Genomic DNA, 18,780 nt, shown 5'->3' with positions numbered 1-18,780 from the left:
TAAACAAAAAAAAAAAGCGGGTAAGTCGTGGATGTCGCTCTGCTGTACAGTAGGTTACTGTAATGGATGGGATTATTATCATTGACCATTGTATACGAAAAACGATTCTGAACGTAGATGATTTGTCAGTCTAGGATATATTATATTTAAATATTGTCATATATTCTATTTTGAAACAAATATTTTATACGGCGGTCATACGGCGGTCGTTTATTGATACGCCAAGTGTGTTTTCCCAAGTTATTACTAATTTGTATGTATTTATATCTTTGGCTCTAGTGTAGCTATTAAATTGATTCCAAGAGTAAAATTATCAGCGATAAGTTCTAATTTTAAATATTGTTATAACTTTGTATGGTCGCCGGCGACCATGTGGCGTGGTGATAATATGATTTTACTTCTGACGCCATATGACCGCCGGCGACCAAACGGCAAACATACTTTATTTTCCAAATTGAATTGTGTTTGTTTTAATTTAATTTTTAAATCAAAATGGCTAGCTCGAGTAGGCCAAAGAGGCAGCGTATCAATGATGATGAGATAGTTAATGAACTTTTTGGTGATGAATTGAGTGATTTTAGTGATTTAAGTGAAATTGACGATTCAGATGCTGATCGTGATTATTTTCCTTCTGAATCAGAGAATTCAGTAGCAGATTCGACTAATACAGGTAAGAAAACCTTATTTATTTTTATTTAATACTTATTATTTATTTTTACTTTAATTTTTTTAAATTTTAAATGATTATTTTTACTTTATTTTATTTTATTGTATTTTACAATACGGACGTTTATAATCATAATTTGGGCCGGGACACATTTTTTATCGCGGGAATTTTTATTCATAATTTTAAATCAAATATTTTAATCTAGTTGACATATTATTTAAAATTTTAGAGAATAATCACGATGTCAATATTGAAAATAATCATAATACATCTGCTACCGTTTGGTTCGATGTATCAGGAACATACCAAAAACCACTTATCTTCAATAAGACTCCAGGTTTCAAAATTGATATTCCTGATAATGCCTCAGCTTTAAATTATTTTAAGTTATTTTGTAGTACAGATATTTTTGAGCTTATGGTAGTTGAAACTAATCGTAACGCTGAACAGTTTCTATCAAAGAGCAGGCTAACCAAGTCCAGTAGATTCTCTAAATGGTCACCAACAAATTTAGATGAAATTGAAAAGTTTATGGGCTTACTCTTGTGGTTTGGTTTAGTACAAATGCCGAGTTTAGAAAGTTATTGGAGTACCAAAATTAGATACAAAAATAATGTTGCTCCTAAAATAATGTCCCGAAATCGATTTGAATTACTCTTAAGATTTTGGCACTTTGCGGATAACGAGAAAACCCTTGACAATGATCGTATCTATAAAGTTCGTGATTTGCTTGAACGTGTTGTAAAAAATTTTCAAAATGTCATGGAACCAGATGAGTACTTAGCAATAGATGAGTCAATGGTTCCATTCCGTGGAAGATTGAAATTCAAGCAATACATACCGGGGAAGGCTCATAAATATGGAGTGAAACTATTTAAAATATGTGAAAAAAATGGATATACACATGATTTACAAGTATATGCTGGTAAAAATCAGGTAGATTGTAAAGGTTTAGCACTTAGAGTTGTAATGGAGTTAATTAGACCTTATTTAAATGTAGGACGCACTGTAGTTACAGATAATTTTTATACATCCATGCCATTGGCTCGTGAACTATTGAAGAACAACACACATCTGGTAGGAACATTGAGAACGAATCGTGTGAAGTTACCTGAAGTTTTAAAAACAAAATTGAAAAAAGGACAAATAATTGGAAAAGAAAGTACAGATGGGGTGGTAGTGGCGAAATGGCACGACAAACGGGATGTTGCAATGTTGTCTACCAAACATGGTATTGAAATGATCGATACAGGCAAAAAGAATCGAAATGATGTACCGATTTTAAAACCAAAAATAATTATAGACTACAACTCTGGAAAGGCAGGGATAGACTTATCCGACCAACTATCAAGTTATAGTTCTCCGATACGTAAATCAATACGATGGTACCATAAAGTAGCCACTGAAATTTTATTAGGTACATCGGTGGTTAATGCTTTAATTGTGTATAATATGAAGAAACTTCCAAACGAAAAAATTTATATTACAAAATTTCGAGAAATGTTGGTAGATGAACTGTTAGGGTTAAATCAATCAACCGACATATCTGAAGAGCCGTCTAGTTCAAATAATAAACGTAAAAGAGTCAAACATGTTTTTGAAGAATCTGTAGAAAGGGACCATAGGAACAGGAAAATAAGAAAAAGATGCTTTCACTGCTACTCACAGAAAACCACAGCTTTAGGTTCAAAGTCAGCTGCACTTGCAACCAAAAAGGTAAATACGCTTTGTTCAACATGCAAAATGTATACATGCATTGATTGTTTTAATAAAAATCATGTGAATTAATTATTAGATAAAATTATTATCTTCATTTTATATAATATAATTATGTGTTTTATTTAAACTAAAATTTAATTGTGTTTAATTTATCAGCTAATCGACAATTATTTGTTTTTAAACATTTTTTATGATACTTTTTAGTAATAACTAAACTGCTTTTGTAATAGTATTATTTTATTTATTTACAATAAACATTAACAGGTTATAAAAAATGACAGTATTTTACTTGTGTCAATGTTTCATAAGCACCAATTTAATTCCAAATTTAACTATACAAATGATATGTTTGTTATAACATAATAATCTTTAAAATTAAAAAAATGTTGTGTTTTTTTATACCAAAAGAATCGTCATGTTCTTCTCTACGCCATGGTAATGTTTCAAAATGCATTACCGTAACGCCACAAAAACTATAAGCATTTGATCAAATATGAATTTATGGTCGCCGGCGGGTCATGTGGCGTGGTAGTAATGATCAACTTACTATGGGCGCCGGCGGGCATAAAAGTATAGAATTTGAACGTTGTAGTATGACCGCCGGCGGGCATATGGCGGTTAACGTGTTAAGACGCATTTTGCATAAGGCACGGTTAATTAATTAGTGTAGTTATCATAATTCATAATACCTTATATTATCATAGATATACGAATACCTGGTTTGAGGATAAATCGTTATCATTACGCGATTTCATAAAAATTTAAAACTCAAACGCTCAAAACATTTTTCCTATAATGACACTTCAAATTTTCTCTATAGCTATTTGAAGCAAAACTTATGGAAAACTTGGTGTTAAATTTTATAACCTTAGATATAAATACAAACAATATTATGAATTTTGAACTACAAAATAATTTGCAAATATTCATGGTTTTGACGAATTTTTGTCAATATTTGAAATTCAAATGCTAATAAAAATTTAATTTGAATTTCCGATGGACATTTTTTTTGTGATAAAGATTGAAAAACTTGTAAGGAGCCTTGTATTAAATTTTCAAATCTTAGGTATAAAAGGAAAATTTTTTATGAATTTATAGAATAAAATAATTTACGAATTTTCGTGATTTTTACGTATGTTGTCAAAATTAAAATTTGAATGCATGTAAAAAAAAAATGTAGCTATATATTTCTTTTATTTTTCAACTGATATTGCAAAAGTATATTATGGGCCTTGTATTAAATTCTCAAATCTTAGAATTAAAAAGAAAAACTTTTATGAATTTCGATCTAACATAATTTGAACATTGCCGTAATTTTTATGTATTTGGTCAAAATTTGAACTGTAAAATCTTATAAAAAAAATTTGTGACAATATATTTCTTTTATTTTTCAACTGCAATTGTAAAAATATATTATAAGCCTTGTATTAAATTCACAAATCTTAGATTTAAAAAGAAAAACTTTTATGAATTTCTATCTAAGATAATTTGAACATTGCCGTAATTTTTACGTATTTAGTCAAAATTTGAATTTTAAATGCTTATAAAAAAAATTTGTGACTACGCATTTCTTTTATTATTCAACTGCTATTGTAAAAATATGATAGGAGCCTTGTATTAAATTTTCAAATCTTAGATCAAAAAAGAAAAATTTTTATGAATTTCTATCTAAGATAATTTGAACATTGCCGTAATTTTTACGTATTAAGTCAATATTTGAACTTCAAATGCTAATAAAAAAAATTGTGCCTATGTATTTTTATAATTTTTTGATTACTATAAGAATAACTTATGAGGAACTTTGTATTCAATTTTCAAGTATTTTGATAGGGCCAAAAAAATTTTATCGACCCTTCCAAAAAAATTTTCAGAAATATTGAAAATTTCAGTTGTCTATAAATATCTCAAAAAAAGTCAAAATATTTTGAAAATTAAATCATGTAAAGAAAATGCCAATCTTAATAACTGGTAAAATTTTCAAGTATCTAGGACTCACACTTTTTGAATAATAACAAATATTTAAAACCGTTTCAGGATAAATCGTTATCGTTACGCTATTTCGTAAAAATTTAAAATTCAAACGCAATTAAAATTTTTCCTATAATGACGCTTCGAGTTTTCTCTATAGCTACTTGAAGTAAAACTTATGGAAAACTTAGTGATGTATTCTTAATCTTTAGTTATAAACACAAAAAATTTTATGATTTTTCAGCTTCAAAATTACTTGCAAATTTTCACATTTTCGACAGATTTCGTAAAAATTTGAACTATAAACGCTTATAAAAAAAAATTGTACCTATGTATTCTTATAATTTTTTAATCACTTTAAGAATAACTTATGAGGAACTTTGTATTAAATTTTCAAGTATTTTGATAGGGCCAAAAAAATTTTATCGACACTTCAAAAAAAAATTTTCAGACAAATTGAAAATTTCAGTCGTCTATAAATATCTCAAAAAAAGTCAAAATATTTTGAAAATTTAATCATGTAAAGAAAATACCAATCCTAATAACTGGTAAAATTTTCAAGTATCTAGGACTTATACTTTTTGAATAATAACAAATATTTAAAATCGTTTCAGGATAAATCGTTATCGTTACGCTATTTCGTAAAAATTTAAAATTCAAACGCACTTAAAATTTTTTCTATAATGATACTTCGAGTTTTCTCTATAGCTACTTGAAGGAAAACTTATGGAGAACTTAGTGTTGTATTTTTAATCCTTAGTTATAAACGCAAAAAATTTTATGATTTTTCAACTTCAAAATTACTTGCAAATTTTCGCGTTTTCGACAGATTTCGTAAAATTTTGAACTATAAAAGCTTATTAAAAAAAATTGTGACTTACGATTTTTAATTTTTTTTAGCTACAATAAGAAAAACTCATAAGGAACCTTGTATTAAATTTTAAAGTTTTTTTGGTCGTCCAACATTTTTTTACCGACACTTCAAAAAAAAATTCTCAAAAAAAGTGTAAATTTCAGTGGTCTATAAATAACTCAAAAAAAGTCAAAAATTTTTGAAAATTAAACTGTATATAGAGAACAGTAACATAAACATTTGGTGAAAATTTCAAGTATTTAAAGTGATTATTTTTTGAATTACAACCATATAAAAAAATCGATTTGGTCGAAAACTGATTTTGCGTAAAAATTCCCGTTTTTCTGTCATTTTTTTTTTGTTTTTCTCGATTTTTTTGAAAACTGTTGGTAATGCACCAAGGATCTTCAATTTTACATCGGAAACCACCCCCAAAGTTTGAAATCGAAGCATTATTTCGACTAGTTATGCTGTACACAGACACAAAAAAAAAAAAAAAAAAAACACACATCATTGTAAAATCAATACATTCATCACTTCGTTCAGAATCTAAAACAGCAAAAAAAACTTACTACCGATTACTGAAGCATTTTAATAGTATAGACAAGAATCAGTCTTAATAATGAATAGTATAGAAACGGTCATACAACAGTCTTCAAACTACACACCCATACAAGCAACATAGAATAATCATTTTTCGATAACTGGGTGAGTAAAATAGCTTATCATAAATACTAGTATATTTCTCTATTTATTCAGGGTTTTATTTAGTTACTTACCTATCTATTCTTTGTTACGGTTAAGCATGATTTACCGACCAGAAAAAGTTAAAGCAATTAACATGAAATTAATAATAATTACATTTATGGTATTTGAGTTAACTAAGGGAGATCAAAATTTTTTTGAGAATAAACAATTCACTACCAACCCAGGTATTTATTTCGAGAATATATCCCCACTACACATAGCTATTTCTCAATGGAATTTTTTGACGTTTTATAATATTTCGAATTACGAAAGTAGTTATGAGTTCATAAATATATATTTTAATAGATTTAAACTAATTTGCCAAAAATTTGAAAATAAATCTACAGACATTAATGGTATATGTATAAATTTAAAAAAAAAATTAACGCAGTACTATTAGACACAATTAATGAGGAAAGATATGTTCTACAACAATATTAAAATATCGATAAAAAATATTATGTAAACCCTAAGGACTATAGAACAAAACGAAGCTCATTTTTCGGGGGGATTGGAAAATTACAACGAGCCCTATTTGGAGTTTTGACTGAGGAAGAGGGTGAAGAATACCAAAATAAAATTAGAATTTTGGAAGAAAAACAATTAAAAACACTTTTAATACAGAAAGATCAAATTAAAATTTTTGAAAGTACTCTTGATTCAGTGACAACAATTTCATCAGATTTTATTAAAATCAAAAATAATTTGAATGGCTATATAAATAAAATAAATTTCGAAGTAAATAGTCAAAAGGAAGAATTAAAGATAGTAAATATAAAGGAATATATTATGTTATATAACTCAATATACAATGAGCTTATCACTCAATTTTCAAAAGAAACTTCAATTTTATTAAACACAGTAATAACAGCCCACAGGGGGCAGATAAACCAACTGAGTTATTAGATCAATTTAAAGACGTAAAAATAAATTTACCTTCAAATTTAAACATGCCAATTGAAATAAACATTAAAAATTACTTTGATTATATGAAAATTATAGAGTTAAATATATTTTATCAGAATAATTTAATTATTTATTCAATAAATGTACCACTAATAGAAAATCTAAATTTTAATTTATATCGTATCATTAGCTTCCCGGTAAACATCAATAAGAATAGGTTTATTTTTATACAATCCCCTGAAGAATATTTAGTCGTAGAAAATAATAAACAATACTATACATTTTTTTCTCAAGATCAGGTGGACAAGTGTAAATATATTAGAATGAATACGATTTGCAGTGTAAGCATCCCGTTATCTAACGCAATTAAGCCGAATTGTGAATTCCAAATGTTTAAAAAGGGTAACATTATACCATCCAACTGTGAGGTTAAGACGATCAACATGGTCCACAATATTTGGTACCACTTAAAAAATAATAACCAATGGTTATATGCCACTCCCGGACCGATGGAAATAGTTATTAGTTGTGGAGAAGAAACGGAAAACACGATTATTAATCAAACAGGCCTATTGTCCCTAAAAACTAATTGCAAAGCATTTACAAAAAACACCCTCATAATTTCAAAATATAAAAACCAAAGTCATTTTTCAAAAGACTACTTACCTCCATTCCATCTACCTAACTTTACCAAAAACCTAAATAAGATAATCATGAAACAAAATGTACCACACGATAACGTAGATACGATTGAAATACCCAGAAAATTCAATGACTTAAAACTTCATGCTAAATCACTTTCAGTTTTAAATAGAGAAATAGAAAATCTTTTAAGAGATAATGCTAAAGAAAAAACAACAAATATTCACTCTACCGGAATTACAGCATTAATAATAATAACAATAGTGGTAATAACATATAAAATAATTAGGTATGTAAAAAATAGGGGTAAAAAAACTTATAGCAAAACCAAGGATAAAGTCAATGTAGTATATCACGTGGATAAGAATAAAATACAAAAAGATAACTATATAACAGTTGAAGAAATTGTCGAAACTTAAATATATTACGTGATAATTGATAAACAAAAAATTATAGTAAAAATCAGTGCAACTTGGTGCCGGTTTATCTCTTTATAATGTTAACATAAAAGTCGAGTTTCAGATATAGCAGATGTCAAACACCAATTTAGCTGGGATAATCAACCTAAAAGAACCAACAATATTCAAATTATTTATGGATTAAGGTTATTGTATTAAATTATAATTTTTTTTTTTTTAATGTTCATTTTTGAGTACTATATAGATAGATGTATAAAAATGTAAAAAAAAAAAACATGGAAAATCACGAAAAACTTCACCATGTTCAGTCATTTTTTTTTTCATTTTTTTTAAGGGAGGGAGTAATGTAACAATTATAATATGTTACATGATACCTAAATATATATATATGTACTACACGTCTACACACTTAACATTATGTATGATGAACTGCTGACCCAGGGCCGGATTAAAGGGGGGGCAGAGGGGGCATCTGCCCCCGGGCGCAAGATTTTAAAGGCGCAAAGTTTTGAAATATTGTAGATTTAGAGTGAAAAAACTATTAGCGATTACGACAGTGTACACGGCGCGCAAACTCACATAAGCGTTTCCACAAATTTACCGATATCTGAATTACAAGTAATAACTAGTCACAGTGTCCAGGTAATAATAATAATTATTTAACGTCTATATAATCCTCAAAAAATCTACTTCGGAGAACAGAACGGCGTGAATTACAGATAATCAACAAAAGTTCTAGTCAGACAGTTAAACTCGTAAACAACTAAACAAGTCAACAACTCCGATTTATGGGTAATTCATTATTATTGTAAGCCGTTCTGTGCTAATATTTTTTTTCAATGTTTGTACAGTTGAACATCTTGACATTTTTTTGAATAAGATATTTTTTCAAGTTGAGGCACATAATTTGGGTATTGATTTCACTTCTTTAATAAGCTCCAAATTCTATTTTTTCAACCGTGGCCCTTTTTGGCACAGAACTATGAGATTGATTTCACATCTTTATTAACACCAAAGTTCTATCTTTTCTCCCAATCTCTTCAACTTACGCACAGAAAGCCTTTTTTACTTCTCCGAAGTAGATTTTTTGAGGATTTCAATTATTTTTTCGAAGTACGTTTTACTTTGATATCTCGGGACAATTTATAATATATAATACGAGTGAGAGGTCCGAGCGCCGAGACGAAACTTAATGTATAATAGTCACGTTATCGGTCGGTGTGTTGTTACTTATGCACAGAATATAATATTTTTTTATATTAATAATACAATTATTTAATAATAATTATTATTATTATAGTATTAAAATAGTTATAATAGGTACATATAATAGCTCCCTATAACATAAGGAGTTGCACCGCATGTAGCTGTTGTTTTGTATAACAATAAACCGCGTAAAATAATGTACAATGCACGAGACGACGAGTCCACAGTTGTAGTATGTTGAATGTTCCGCGGCGTTCGCAGAGTGAATAGCTGTTGTTGTGTATAAGGTTCGCGGTACGGTAGCGGTACTGCGCGTGGCGTTTGCTACGGCGTTGGAAGGGGAAGTTTGGGCGGCCGCATCTCGCCGGGGCCCGCGTAAAAATCAGGATAATAATTACTGGGACCCGTACTATTCTGGACAGAATTTATATAGGAATAACTTTGATGAATGAATGATAAGTCGTGGGAAGTATCATTTAAATGAATTATATAAATTGGGATACAAAATTGTTGGGATTAATATTGGGAAGGAACTGTACTTTCCAGGACAGATTTTCTCAGGAAATTACTATTACAGAATGGTATTAATCGGGAAAATATAATCAAAAAACAGCTGCTGTACATTATCAGTATATTAAATACTGATAGCACATAATATAAATCATATTTACTAAAAACTAATAAACAATAATAGTTATTAATTGTTAAATAATAATTATTAACTAAGTGGCAAATATGCAACAAATATAAATATGTTTACCACTTTACATTGAAAATCTCATCATAATACAAATTGTACTATAATTTGTCACTGTAATACAAAAAAAAATCCTACCAACTTAATTTAATTAACTTAATTAATCATATACTTTCATAATTAGAGTGAGAGGAACTGCACAAATTGGACAGTTATTTTGGATTCCAGCCAAACATTCTTCACTTCCACATACAACTTTATGTCCGCAAGGCACTATAACATGTGTACTTGCTTGGTTACAAATTATGCAAGTTTGGTGGTTTGGTTGCAATGGTTCATTATGATTGTATTGTGCATAATATGATAAATGCTGTCTGTCTTCCTCCCTTTCTGCAGCTATTATTTCCACATATTCTGTTTCAATTGGGTCCATATCTTCTGGAATCGCATAGTCATTTTCATTGTCTATAATACAATACATTTCTTGAATATAAGTTTTATGTTTTAAAATAAGTATATTAAAACTATACCTAACAAAACAAGTGGTTCTTGTTTCTGCTGGCCTGATACGTGACTCAACCTTTCTGAACCATCTGAATCTAAAAAAATTAAAGTTTAATAAAATTATGTTATGTAATATTACATATTTACTAAATTCAGTTATATAAATAAAATAAGACTATTTAATTTTGTATTGTACCATTGCTATAAATTGAAATATTATTAAAATCAACTACAAAAATCTCATCTCCCGTTGCATCACTGTCCACCATGTTATTAGGGATATGTTCATTTGTCACATTATTATCCATGCTTGTTGAATTATTCAATTGATGAATGGGTATTGGGATCATGGTCATTGTCATCATTTTCCGATGTAACTTCTATACATATTTTATAATATATTATTTACAATACCAATAAGTAATAAACAAGGTTAGTTTCCTTCATTGTTCTCAAATTTGTTGAATTAAATATACCTCCTAACACATTTATCTGCCAATTAAGCTCTTCTCTTAAGTATCTTTCAGTTGTGTGACAGCACTGGAAAAGGAACTCATTCACTTTTAAAATACCTAGGTCTAATTGAGATGAAGCAATTCTAATACGTTGTGAATTCGCTATGTATTTAACTTTTATTGGCCGAGTTACTGAACGCCCTTGTTCCAATTGATCAATTATAATGTGTGATTTTTTACTTAATTCATTTAAATGTGCTATAAACAAAACAGAAATTACTTAATAAATATTAGGTAACATATTTCATAAAAGTATGCAAACTTAGATTCTTATTAGTAAAGTAGTAAATATTTTAATGTTAAAATCAGGGGCGTCGTTTCAGTTTTTTTTCTGGGTGTGCAAACTTTTAGGCAGGCCAATTTTGACATTTCACCAGGCCATCAAAAAAAAATAAACTTATTTATATAAATGTAGGAAACCTATGCAAACCTATGTAAATATTCTTTCCTTCCCTTTTATAATTCTAATTGAAACTCATAACGACTAATGCAACTTTTAAATAGCTATCAATTCAAAGAATTAAAAGCTTATAAGCAATTAAAGCAACCAGCTAATTTCACTATTATTTGGGAAAAAAAGGCAAATAAAGTACCTATAATGAATATAAAAACTTAAAAAATATATATATTTTATTTATATTACCTATATATGAAAACATAATGTATCAGTTAATTATGACGGCGCTTGGAGTATTAATGGTGGGCAAATTGTTAAAATTTTTTAAGTTAGTGGTGCCATTGCACACCTTGGCCCCCTCAAATGATGCCCCTGGTTAAAATAGACGAATAAAACAATTAATAGAGGTATTATTAATATAATTCAGGTTGCACTAATTAAATTCTAAACATTTCATGGAGTAAATTATATTATTTTACAAAAACTTCATAATTAAAAATTGGAATTTAGTCATGCTTACTCAAAAATGTCCAAAGGTTTGGATGCATCACTTGAAATTTATCTTTTAGACGTCCATGAAACGATTCAATATTATTATTGGTACGCCTTGCTATTCCGTGTACTGAAAACAAATACTCACCTCCATTTTGATTATTTAACCAATACCTAAAACAAAACAACATCAATTTAATTTAAGATATAAAATTTATCTATTAACATATTATTATACACATAGGTGGCACACCTTGAAAAATAACTAAAAAATGGTGCCATATCCATGAATATGTTCTTATCCCTGGCATATTGGCGAATTACTGTATACCCTTCATCAATTTTATTTGTAGGCAATAATGCCAATGCACAAAACATCTGCACACAAAATTGTGCATTCAAATTAGATTTAACAAAGTGCGTTAATCCTCTTGTTCTGATATTTTTGACTAGTGCCTGAAATAACAAGTGAAAATAAACAATATTGTTTAAGATATACCATACAAACAAAATAAAAATAATCTAATTAAGAAGTTTAACATTTGGCAATGAATTATTTATAGATTATTTATTCAATTTTTTTTTTCCATTTATCCATTAAATGCCAGTAATAAATATGGAAAAAAAAATTGTAATTATGAATATACAAGGTGATTTTTTTATCATTGTCACTTATTGTTTCAAAATGTATTAATGTTTAAGAAATTATTTTTTTACATAGTTTCAAGTTGTTAAAAAACAACATTTTTATTAAAAAATTATATTTTTAAGTTTTTTACTTTTTTGAATGACAACATGTAATTTTAATTTAATTTTCAAAAACAAAATATTTTTCTGAGCATTTCAATAAATAAATAAATTATGACTACATGTTTAAATTATCATTAAAATACCTGTACATAATGGAAAAAACAAGAATGCTGATCTGCATCTGGATAAACAGATTTAAAAGCATTCAGCAACCCAGATTCAAAATCAGTCATTATATTTGTTGGCATTATAAACGGAAATAACTCTTTGCATTTGCTTAATAATATAGTATATGCCTCTTCAGTTTTTGATTCCATCAAAGCATAAACAATCGGTATGGACTAATAAAATATTAGAAATTATTAATGTATAGTTACTAAAAAATGGTTAGCTTTAATTAACAAAACTCACGTGGTTTTGGTATATTAAATGCATAATAAAAAGTTGACGGCTTGGTGGAGTTGAAGGCACAACTTTAAAAGTTGCATCAGCATGCAACTCATTACTACCAAGAATAACAATTTTTCTAATGAGTGTACTACATGCAAAAATGATTGAACATTTCCCATGTGTATCTGTAACCTTATCTTGAAAGAAGGGCTGTTGACAGCACATATAACGTTGCACATTGAAATCTAGGAAGTTTGCTAATTCACTCAATGATGACGGTAAAACTGGCATAGTTGTTCTCCTAGCTTTTCTCATCGAGATCTCAGCCACTGGCCAGGGGTATAGGGTTGCAGCAGCTGCATTTCTAATAAAATTTATTTTAAATATGTATTATTATTTAAAAGTTAAATCTTAATTTATATAATTTTACAATTTTAGATCAATATTTTAATTTGTTTATTTTATGTCTTTTCTTTATATAAGGGGTGCAAATAAATATAAATAGTATGAGAACAAATGCAATTTAGCTCCCAATCAAAAAAAGCCGGTCAAACTTTTATTTTGGAAGTTATAGTAAAAAAAATCGCGTTTTTGAATTTAAAATACCAAAAATTTAAGTTTTTAGAATTTTTTTTTTTTAGAAATGTTTGTACCTATTTATATGTTCGACATTTTAGTGAAATCAGAATTTGCCTATCGTACTTACTTTTTATGTTATTGTTAATAAACCACATAAAACTGAATTATAAAGTTATTTCAAACATTTGCATATTCGTCGCCGCGCCAAAATTACGTATGGTTGACAAGGGCGACCCGAGGTACGTTACAAAGTAATATAAAAAAAACCCTGATGTGGGGGCATGGGTAAATTAATAGAACGATTACAATGTCTCCATACATATCCGTTCAAACAATATGCTCTCAAACATAATTTAAGAATTTAAGATAATGCCCGTGATCACATTTTAATATATTGTTTTTGGCAATTAATGTCCAAGACTGCAATTTTTCAATCACTACTATAGAAACATCCCCTTGACGTTTTGACGTTTTCGCCCAAAAAGCTCGTAAATTTCAATAAAATCGAGAGGCATGTTATTATAGGCATAGTACACAAGACACAAGTTCGCAACTATTAGGAAAATTCTGATTCCACAAAAATTTTGAACATGTAAATACAAACATTTAATTTTAAATTCAAAAACACGATTTTTGAATAAGTTTTTTTACCATAACTCCAAAAATAAGTTTGACCGGCTTTTTTTGAAAGTACCATCAAATTAGGCATGAAATAACACACACTTTGAAAAAAAAAAATTCCAAAAAACGCTTGCAGGGAGCTTAATTGCATATTTTATGCCAAAAATATAACTAATAAATAATATTTAAATTCATGTTTACCTAATCATTTCTTCATCATATATGGTCCGGAGTCTTGTTGTCTCGTTTTTAGAACGGTCTTTCAGTATTTGCCTGAATGCTTTTTTCAAAATTTCGTGATTGTGGTCATCAGGGTCATGCGTATGTTTCTCCAACTCAACAATTGTCCCATTCGCTAACATTTTAGCAGAGCCTTTGCAATATTTGGTTTTGCAGATCAAATATCTGATTAATATTAAAATATAAAATCATAAAAATTGAATACAATAATAAGATGATTTTATTTAAACTTACCGAACACTCTTGTTTTTATGGATGCCTCCATTATTTTTATATACAAAACCGTTTTTATTCATATTTTATTAATTTCAAACAAAATTAATCGAAAAGCTTGATCTAAAAGTCTTCATACGTTGAATAAAATATAAATACTAAACTCATATAATATATTAGCAGTTACAGTTACGGTTAGGTTAGTACTTATTTAGACATATTAGGACTGAATAATATTCTTTATTGAATAGTTTATTGATCCATTATCGATATCGTCTATTCAGCAGCAATTATTGGAAAACACAATTTAAAAATATAACCTATAGTTGATTTTTCGCGATCAGGCACACGGTCTTTTGGACCGTATATTAAGAGAACGCTATACCCGCATGTGTTGTCTCCGTCTTACAAATGTAAAACATTGCAAAAACTTATTTGCGCGAGAGAAAAATAATAATTTCTGGTAATGAACTTTGAACACTTAAATATTACTATTTACTGACATCAGATCGTATGACTTCCAATATAAAATTCCCAAAAATTGAGCGTATTGTTCGGTGTTCTCAACTTTATTAACAATACCTACATTAAAACACAATATTAATAATATTTTGTCTGTGGCTTTGACTCCCTAATTGCACCTATGTTCAAACTAAAATTAGAACACAAATTAATTTAAACCGGTAAATTTAACACTAATTGATAAGTGATAACAGTATAATGGTTATAACCTATTTACTACGACCATGGTTTGTTGGTATATTGTTTTTAATATCATCCCGATTCGTACGATTCTGTAAAATACTTTATTTTTTAATTAATAAATTGTAATTACAAATCGTTGAAAATAATTTTTTGTTTTTACCGTACTATAAAAAACTGTCCCGATTCGTACGATTCTGTGTAGTATAATACTATTATATACCATTCCTTTGTAAACGGTTTTCGAGAAAATAATTTCCTGATAAATATATTCCATGGTATTATTGTTCCAAAAAAATAACATTCTGATAAAAAATAATTCCATTAAATAAAAGTCTTGTTGAATAGTGTTCATGAAAAATATCGTTCATACAAAATAGCGTTCTGATATTAATTTTCCTGAAAAATAATTTCCTGTTTTTACGGCCCTCCTCTCGCCGTACGACGGAACGAAAGAAAAGACCCACAAAACTGCAGTTTTTAGCTCTGTCTCTCTCGCACTCCACATTCAACCAACGCGTGCGAGTGAGAGGTCCGAGCGCCGAGACGAAACTTAATGTATAATAGTCACGCTATCGGTCGGTGTGCTGTTTCTTATCGGTCGGTGTTACTTATGCACAGAAAGGAGTCTCTAGCGAGACTCTTCGATATAGATAACATTTCCACCGACAACTGCGACCAATTATTCAAACGTATAAAAATAGATTATAAATTATTGAATTATCCATCTTACCGCTTACGCGATAACGCAGTACGAGTGAACGATTAAATTCGTTCGTATCTCGACCACAATCATTTCATTCGTTTCGTCGAGCGCAGACAATAATATTAAGTCGATCGATGTCATAGTTTTGTTATTTTTAACTGCTATTTTGTCAACCGTTCGTACTAACATATTGATTTTCTTTCCTATATTTTATTTATTTTACTAGTATTTTTTTATTCGATATAAAATATAATATTTGAAATATATTAATACCATGGCGAAAAAACTAAGTGGTAGTGCTTTCAAGAAAATAAGACTTGAAAAAGAAGAGCGCGAGAGTGAAATTTAAAAAAAAACACAAAAATTGGATAATTTTTTTCTAATTAAACCTCTTCAACCTCCATTACCTATGATCAATGTCAATATCACTTCTACTCCTACTACAATTTCTAACATTTCTATTGATACCACCTCTCTTCAAGAACATGAACAAAATGTTGATTTTAATGAAACAAAAATAGAAGAACAAAATAATACGGTGAGTCAAGTTACAAACACTAAATGTACTGAATTATTTAAAGATGTTGTAGATAACTCATGTCTTAATTCTATATCATTAGACCCATATTTATGGAAATTGAATGATCGATCAATTGACATAATATTATCACAAAATGTTTCAACAAATATTAACGATATTGATTTTTCAAAAACTGCTCGTTTATGTGGTCAAGTAATGAGACGTCTTACACCTGATGTTTTTGAAAGAAAACTTTTAAATAATGAAGTAAAATTTCATGATTGGTTACTCTATTCAAAATCAATATTTAGTTTATTTTGTGGCCCATGTAGAATTTTTTCTAGTATACGTTCGCAATTTAGCGAAACAGGTTTTAACAATTGGAAAAAAGTTCATTCAAAAGTATCTGAACACGAAAAGAGTATTTCCCATTTAAATGCCGTTCGCGATTGGGTTGTGAGATCTGATAAACTTGGTAAAGGCACACTCGATCATACACTTAAGATACAAGTTGAATCAGAATTACAATATAGTAATTGATGAACAAAATCAAGACCAACCTGATTATATAAGTATAAACACTCCATCCACATCAAATAGTCCATAGATTTGGGAATCTATTGACACGAGCATAGCCAAATTAATACCTTCAGGTACGTCAAAGTCACATGCAATAATTGAGGTTCGGAGGTATTTAGAAGATGGTATGCTAAAATGAAATTTGGATCCACTTAAATGGTGGAAAGAACATAAATATAACATATAACTATCCATACTTACATATTTTGGCTAAGCAAACTTTATGTTGTCTTGGTAATTCAGTTCCTTGTGAGCGAATTTTTTCGAATGCAGGACTTATTTTGAACGATCGTCGTTGTCGACTCAAAAGTGAAAAGGTGGAAATGTTGTTGTTTTTAAACTATAATTCAGTGGTTCTCAACGGGGGCAATATCGCCCCCCAGTGGGCGGTAAAGTGTCACCGAGGGGCAATGAACTAGTTTTGGGTGGTAGGGGGGCGGTGAACTAATTTTTGGTGGTAGAGGGGCGGCAAACGGTTCACGCAAAAACGTTGTAGATGGTGTCGGTGTGACCTAAAAATAATTCATACTTGATAATCCATATAATAACTATCAGTCACTACTCAATCTATGCAATACACAATAACTTATCTACAAATTTATTATCTTAATTATTTTAGCGATTGTGCGTTGACATTATACTTTATTATAGGTACCTATATTAACCAACCTTTTAGTACACCGTTTGCTTTGACCCGCGCATAAAAATGTATTTATATTTATATTTTTTTAAATAATTAATTTAATTTTTATTTATTTATTTATCAATATTTATTTTTTTTAATTAATTACCATAATACTAGAACTATAAATAAAAAATATATCAAATATAAAAAATAAATAAAAACATGAGTTATTAGATAATTTCAATTTTTTCTTTTAAATTTTCCAAATACCCTTAACCTAACACTTATTATAGAATTCTCACATTGTAGGGGCCGTTAAAAAAATTTTTGACACTCAAGGGGGCGGTAACTTAAAAAAGGTTGAGAAACACTGCTATAATTCAATATGAAATTATAATTTAATTTAATCTTAAGTAAATATTATGATGAATTTAAATGGGTTTTATTATCTAAACAATATGAATAACAGATATTGAAGTTTTAAATTAAAATGTACTTAATTATTTTATATTTTTAGCTATAAAATATTAGTCGGTATTCGTTTAGTATGTGACCTACTGGTCGCGTGACCTACCGTATAGGGTGAACGTTTTGTATGCGTGACCTACCGGTCCGGTAATTAATTTAAAAACATACAAATTAAAAATTATATAACTAGACGTTATTTTATTATTACAGATAACGGATTATATTCAATATCAGTCAAAATATATTATTATTACAAATTACGGATTATATTTAATATCAGTCAAAATTAATTTAAAAATAGTTACAATTAAAAATTATATAATTAGGTTATTTCACTATTACAGAATATCAATATAAAAAAAAAATGAATAAAATTAAATTATGTTTGGCAATACACTTTTTGTACATCGCTTAAAATTTTTAAAAAAATTGTATCTTGCCTGTTGATAGATCGATACCATGCCTCAATTAAATGACGTGGCAACATTTCAGCTGATGTTCCAAGTTGCGTGAAGTTGGCCCCCCCACTTTGTCGTATCGACCTCGAACCTTCGCCAATATTTTGGAACCAATTTGGAACTAATTGGAACCTTGTTTTCGAAATTTGGAACCTCAAATTTTAACCAGCACAGAATTTTTTCGGTTGGGGGGGCCA

General features: G+C 28.7%; 2 protein-coding genes across 2 annotated transcripts; both read right to left on the bottom strand.

Annotated features, from left to right (window-relative positions):
- Positions 1-9,787: 9,787 nt before the first annotated feature.
- LOC149060117 (uncharacterized) lies at positions 9,788-10,657 on the bottom strand. The gene is made up of 3 exons (XM_089216454.1): positions 10,525-10,657; positions 10,355-10,423; positions 9,788-10,289 (listed from the first exon to the last, which is right to left on the bottom strand). Exons 1-3 carry the CDS (start codon positions 10,634-10,636, stop codon positions 9,985-9,987), a joined length of 486 nt encoding a protein of 161 aa, XP_089072580.1. The 5' UTR covers positions 10,637-10,657; the 3' UTR covers positions 9,788-9,984.
- On the bottom strand, positions 10,647-15,642 carry LOC149060116 (uncharacterized). The gene is made up of 8 exons (XM_089227789.1): positions 14,547-15,642; positions 14,274-14,477; positions 12,894-13,236; positions 12,626-12,823; positions 11,986-12,188; positions 11,761-11,906; positions 10,805-11,041; positions 10,647-10,708 (listed from the first exon to the last, which is right to left on the bottom strand). The coding sequence occupies exons 1-8, from the start codon at positions 14,606-14,608 to the stop codon at positions 10,647-10,649; spliced, it is 1,455 nt and encodes a 484-aa protein (XP_089083915.1). The 5' UTR covers positions 14,609-15,642.
- Between the last annotated feature and the right edge of the window lie 3,138 nt (positions 15,643-18,780).

The sequence above is a fragment of the Diuraphis noxia genome, unplaced genomic scaffold (genome assembly GCF_037042655.1).
Source record: "Diuraphis noxia isolate RWA-SAM2 unplaced genomic scaffold, SU_Dnox_SAM2 contig0001, whole genome shotgun sequence".
In the NCBI taxonomy this organism is placed as follows: domain Eukaryota; kingdom Metazoa; phylum Arthropoda; class Insecta; order Hemiptera; family Aphididae; genus Diuraphis; species Diuraphis noxia.
The sequence above is the reverse complement of the archived record's forward strand: the minus strand, read 5'-3'. Positions and strand labels throughout refer to the sequence as shown.

What these genes read in the sequence shown, in the direction of transcription:
- LOC149060117 (XM_089216454.1), bottom strand. Translation starts at nt 10,636, where the DNA reads ATGGATAATAATGTGACAAATGAACATATCCCTAATAACATGGTGGAC. An exon ending in TATTTCAATTTATAGCAATG is followed by an intron (nt 10,424 to 10,524) that starts GTACAATACAAA and finishes TAATTTTTTTAG; the next exon opens with ATTCAGATGGTTCAGAAAGG. An exon ending in AGAACCACTTGTTTTGTTAG is followed by an intron (nt 10,290 to 10,354) that starts GTATAGTTTTAA and finishes ATTGTATTATAG; the next exon opens with ACAATGAAAATGACTATGCG.
- LOC149060116 (XM_089227789.1), bottom strand. Translation starts at nt 14,608, where the DNA reads ATGAATAAAAACGGTTTTGTATATAAAAATAATGGAGGCATCCATAAA. An exon ending in TATGATGAAGAAATGATTAG is followed by an intron (nt 13,237 to 14,273) that starts GTAAACATGAAT and finishes AAATTTTATTAG; the next exon opens with AAATGCAGCTGCTGCAACCC. An exon ending in TTTTTTAGTTATTTTTCAAG is followed by an intron (nt 11,907 to 11,985) that starts GTGTGCCACCTA and finishes GTTTTGTTTTAG; the next exon opens with GTATTGGTTAAATAATCAAA.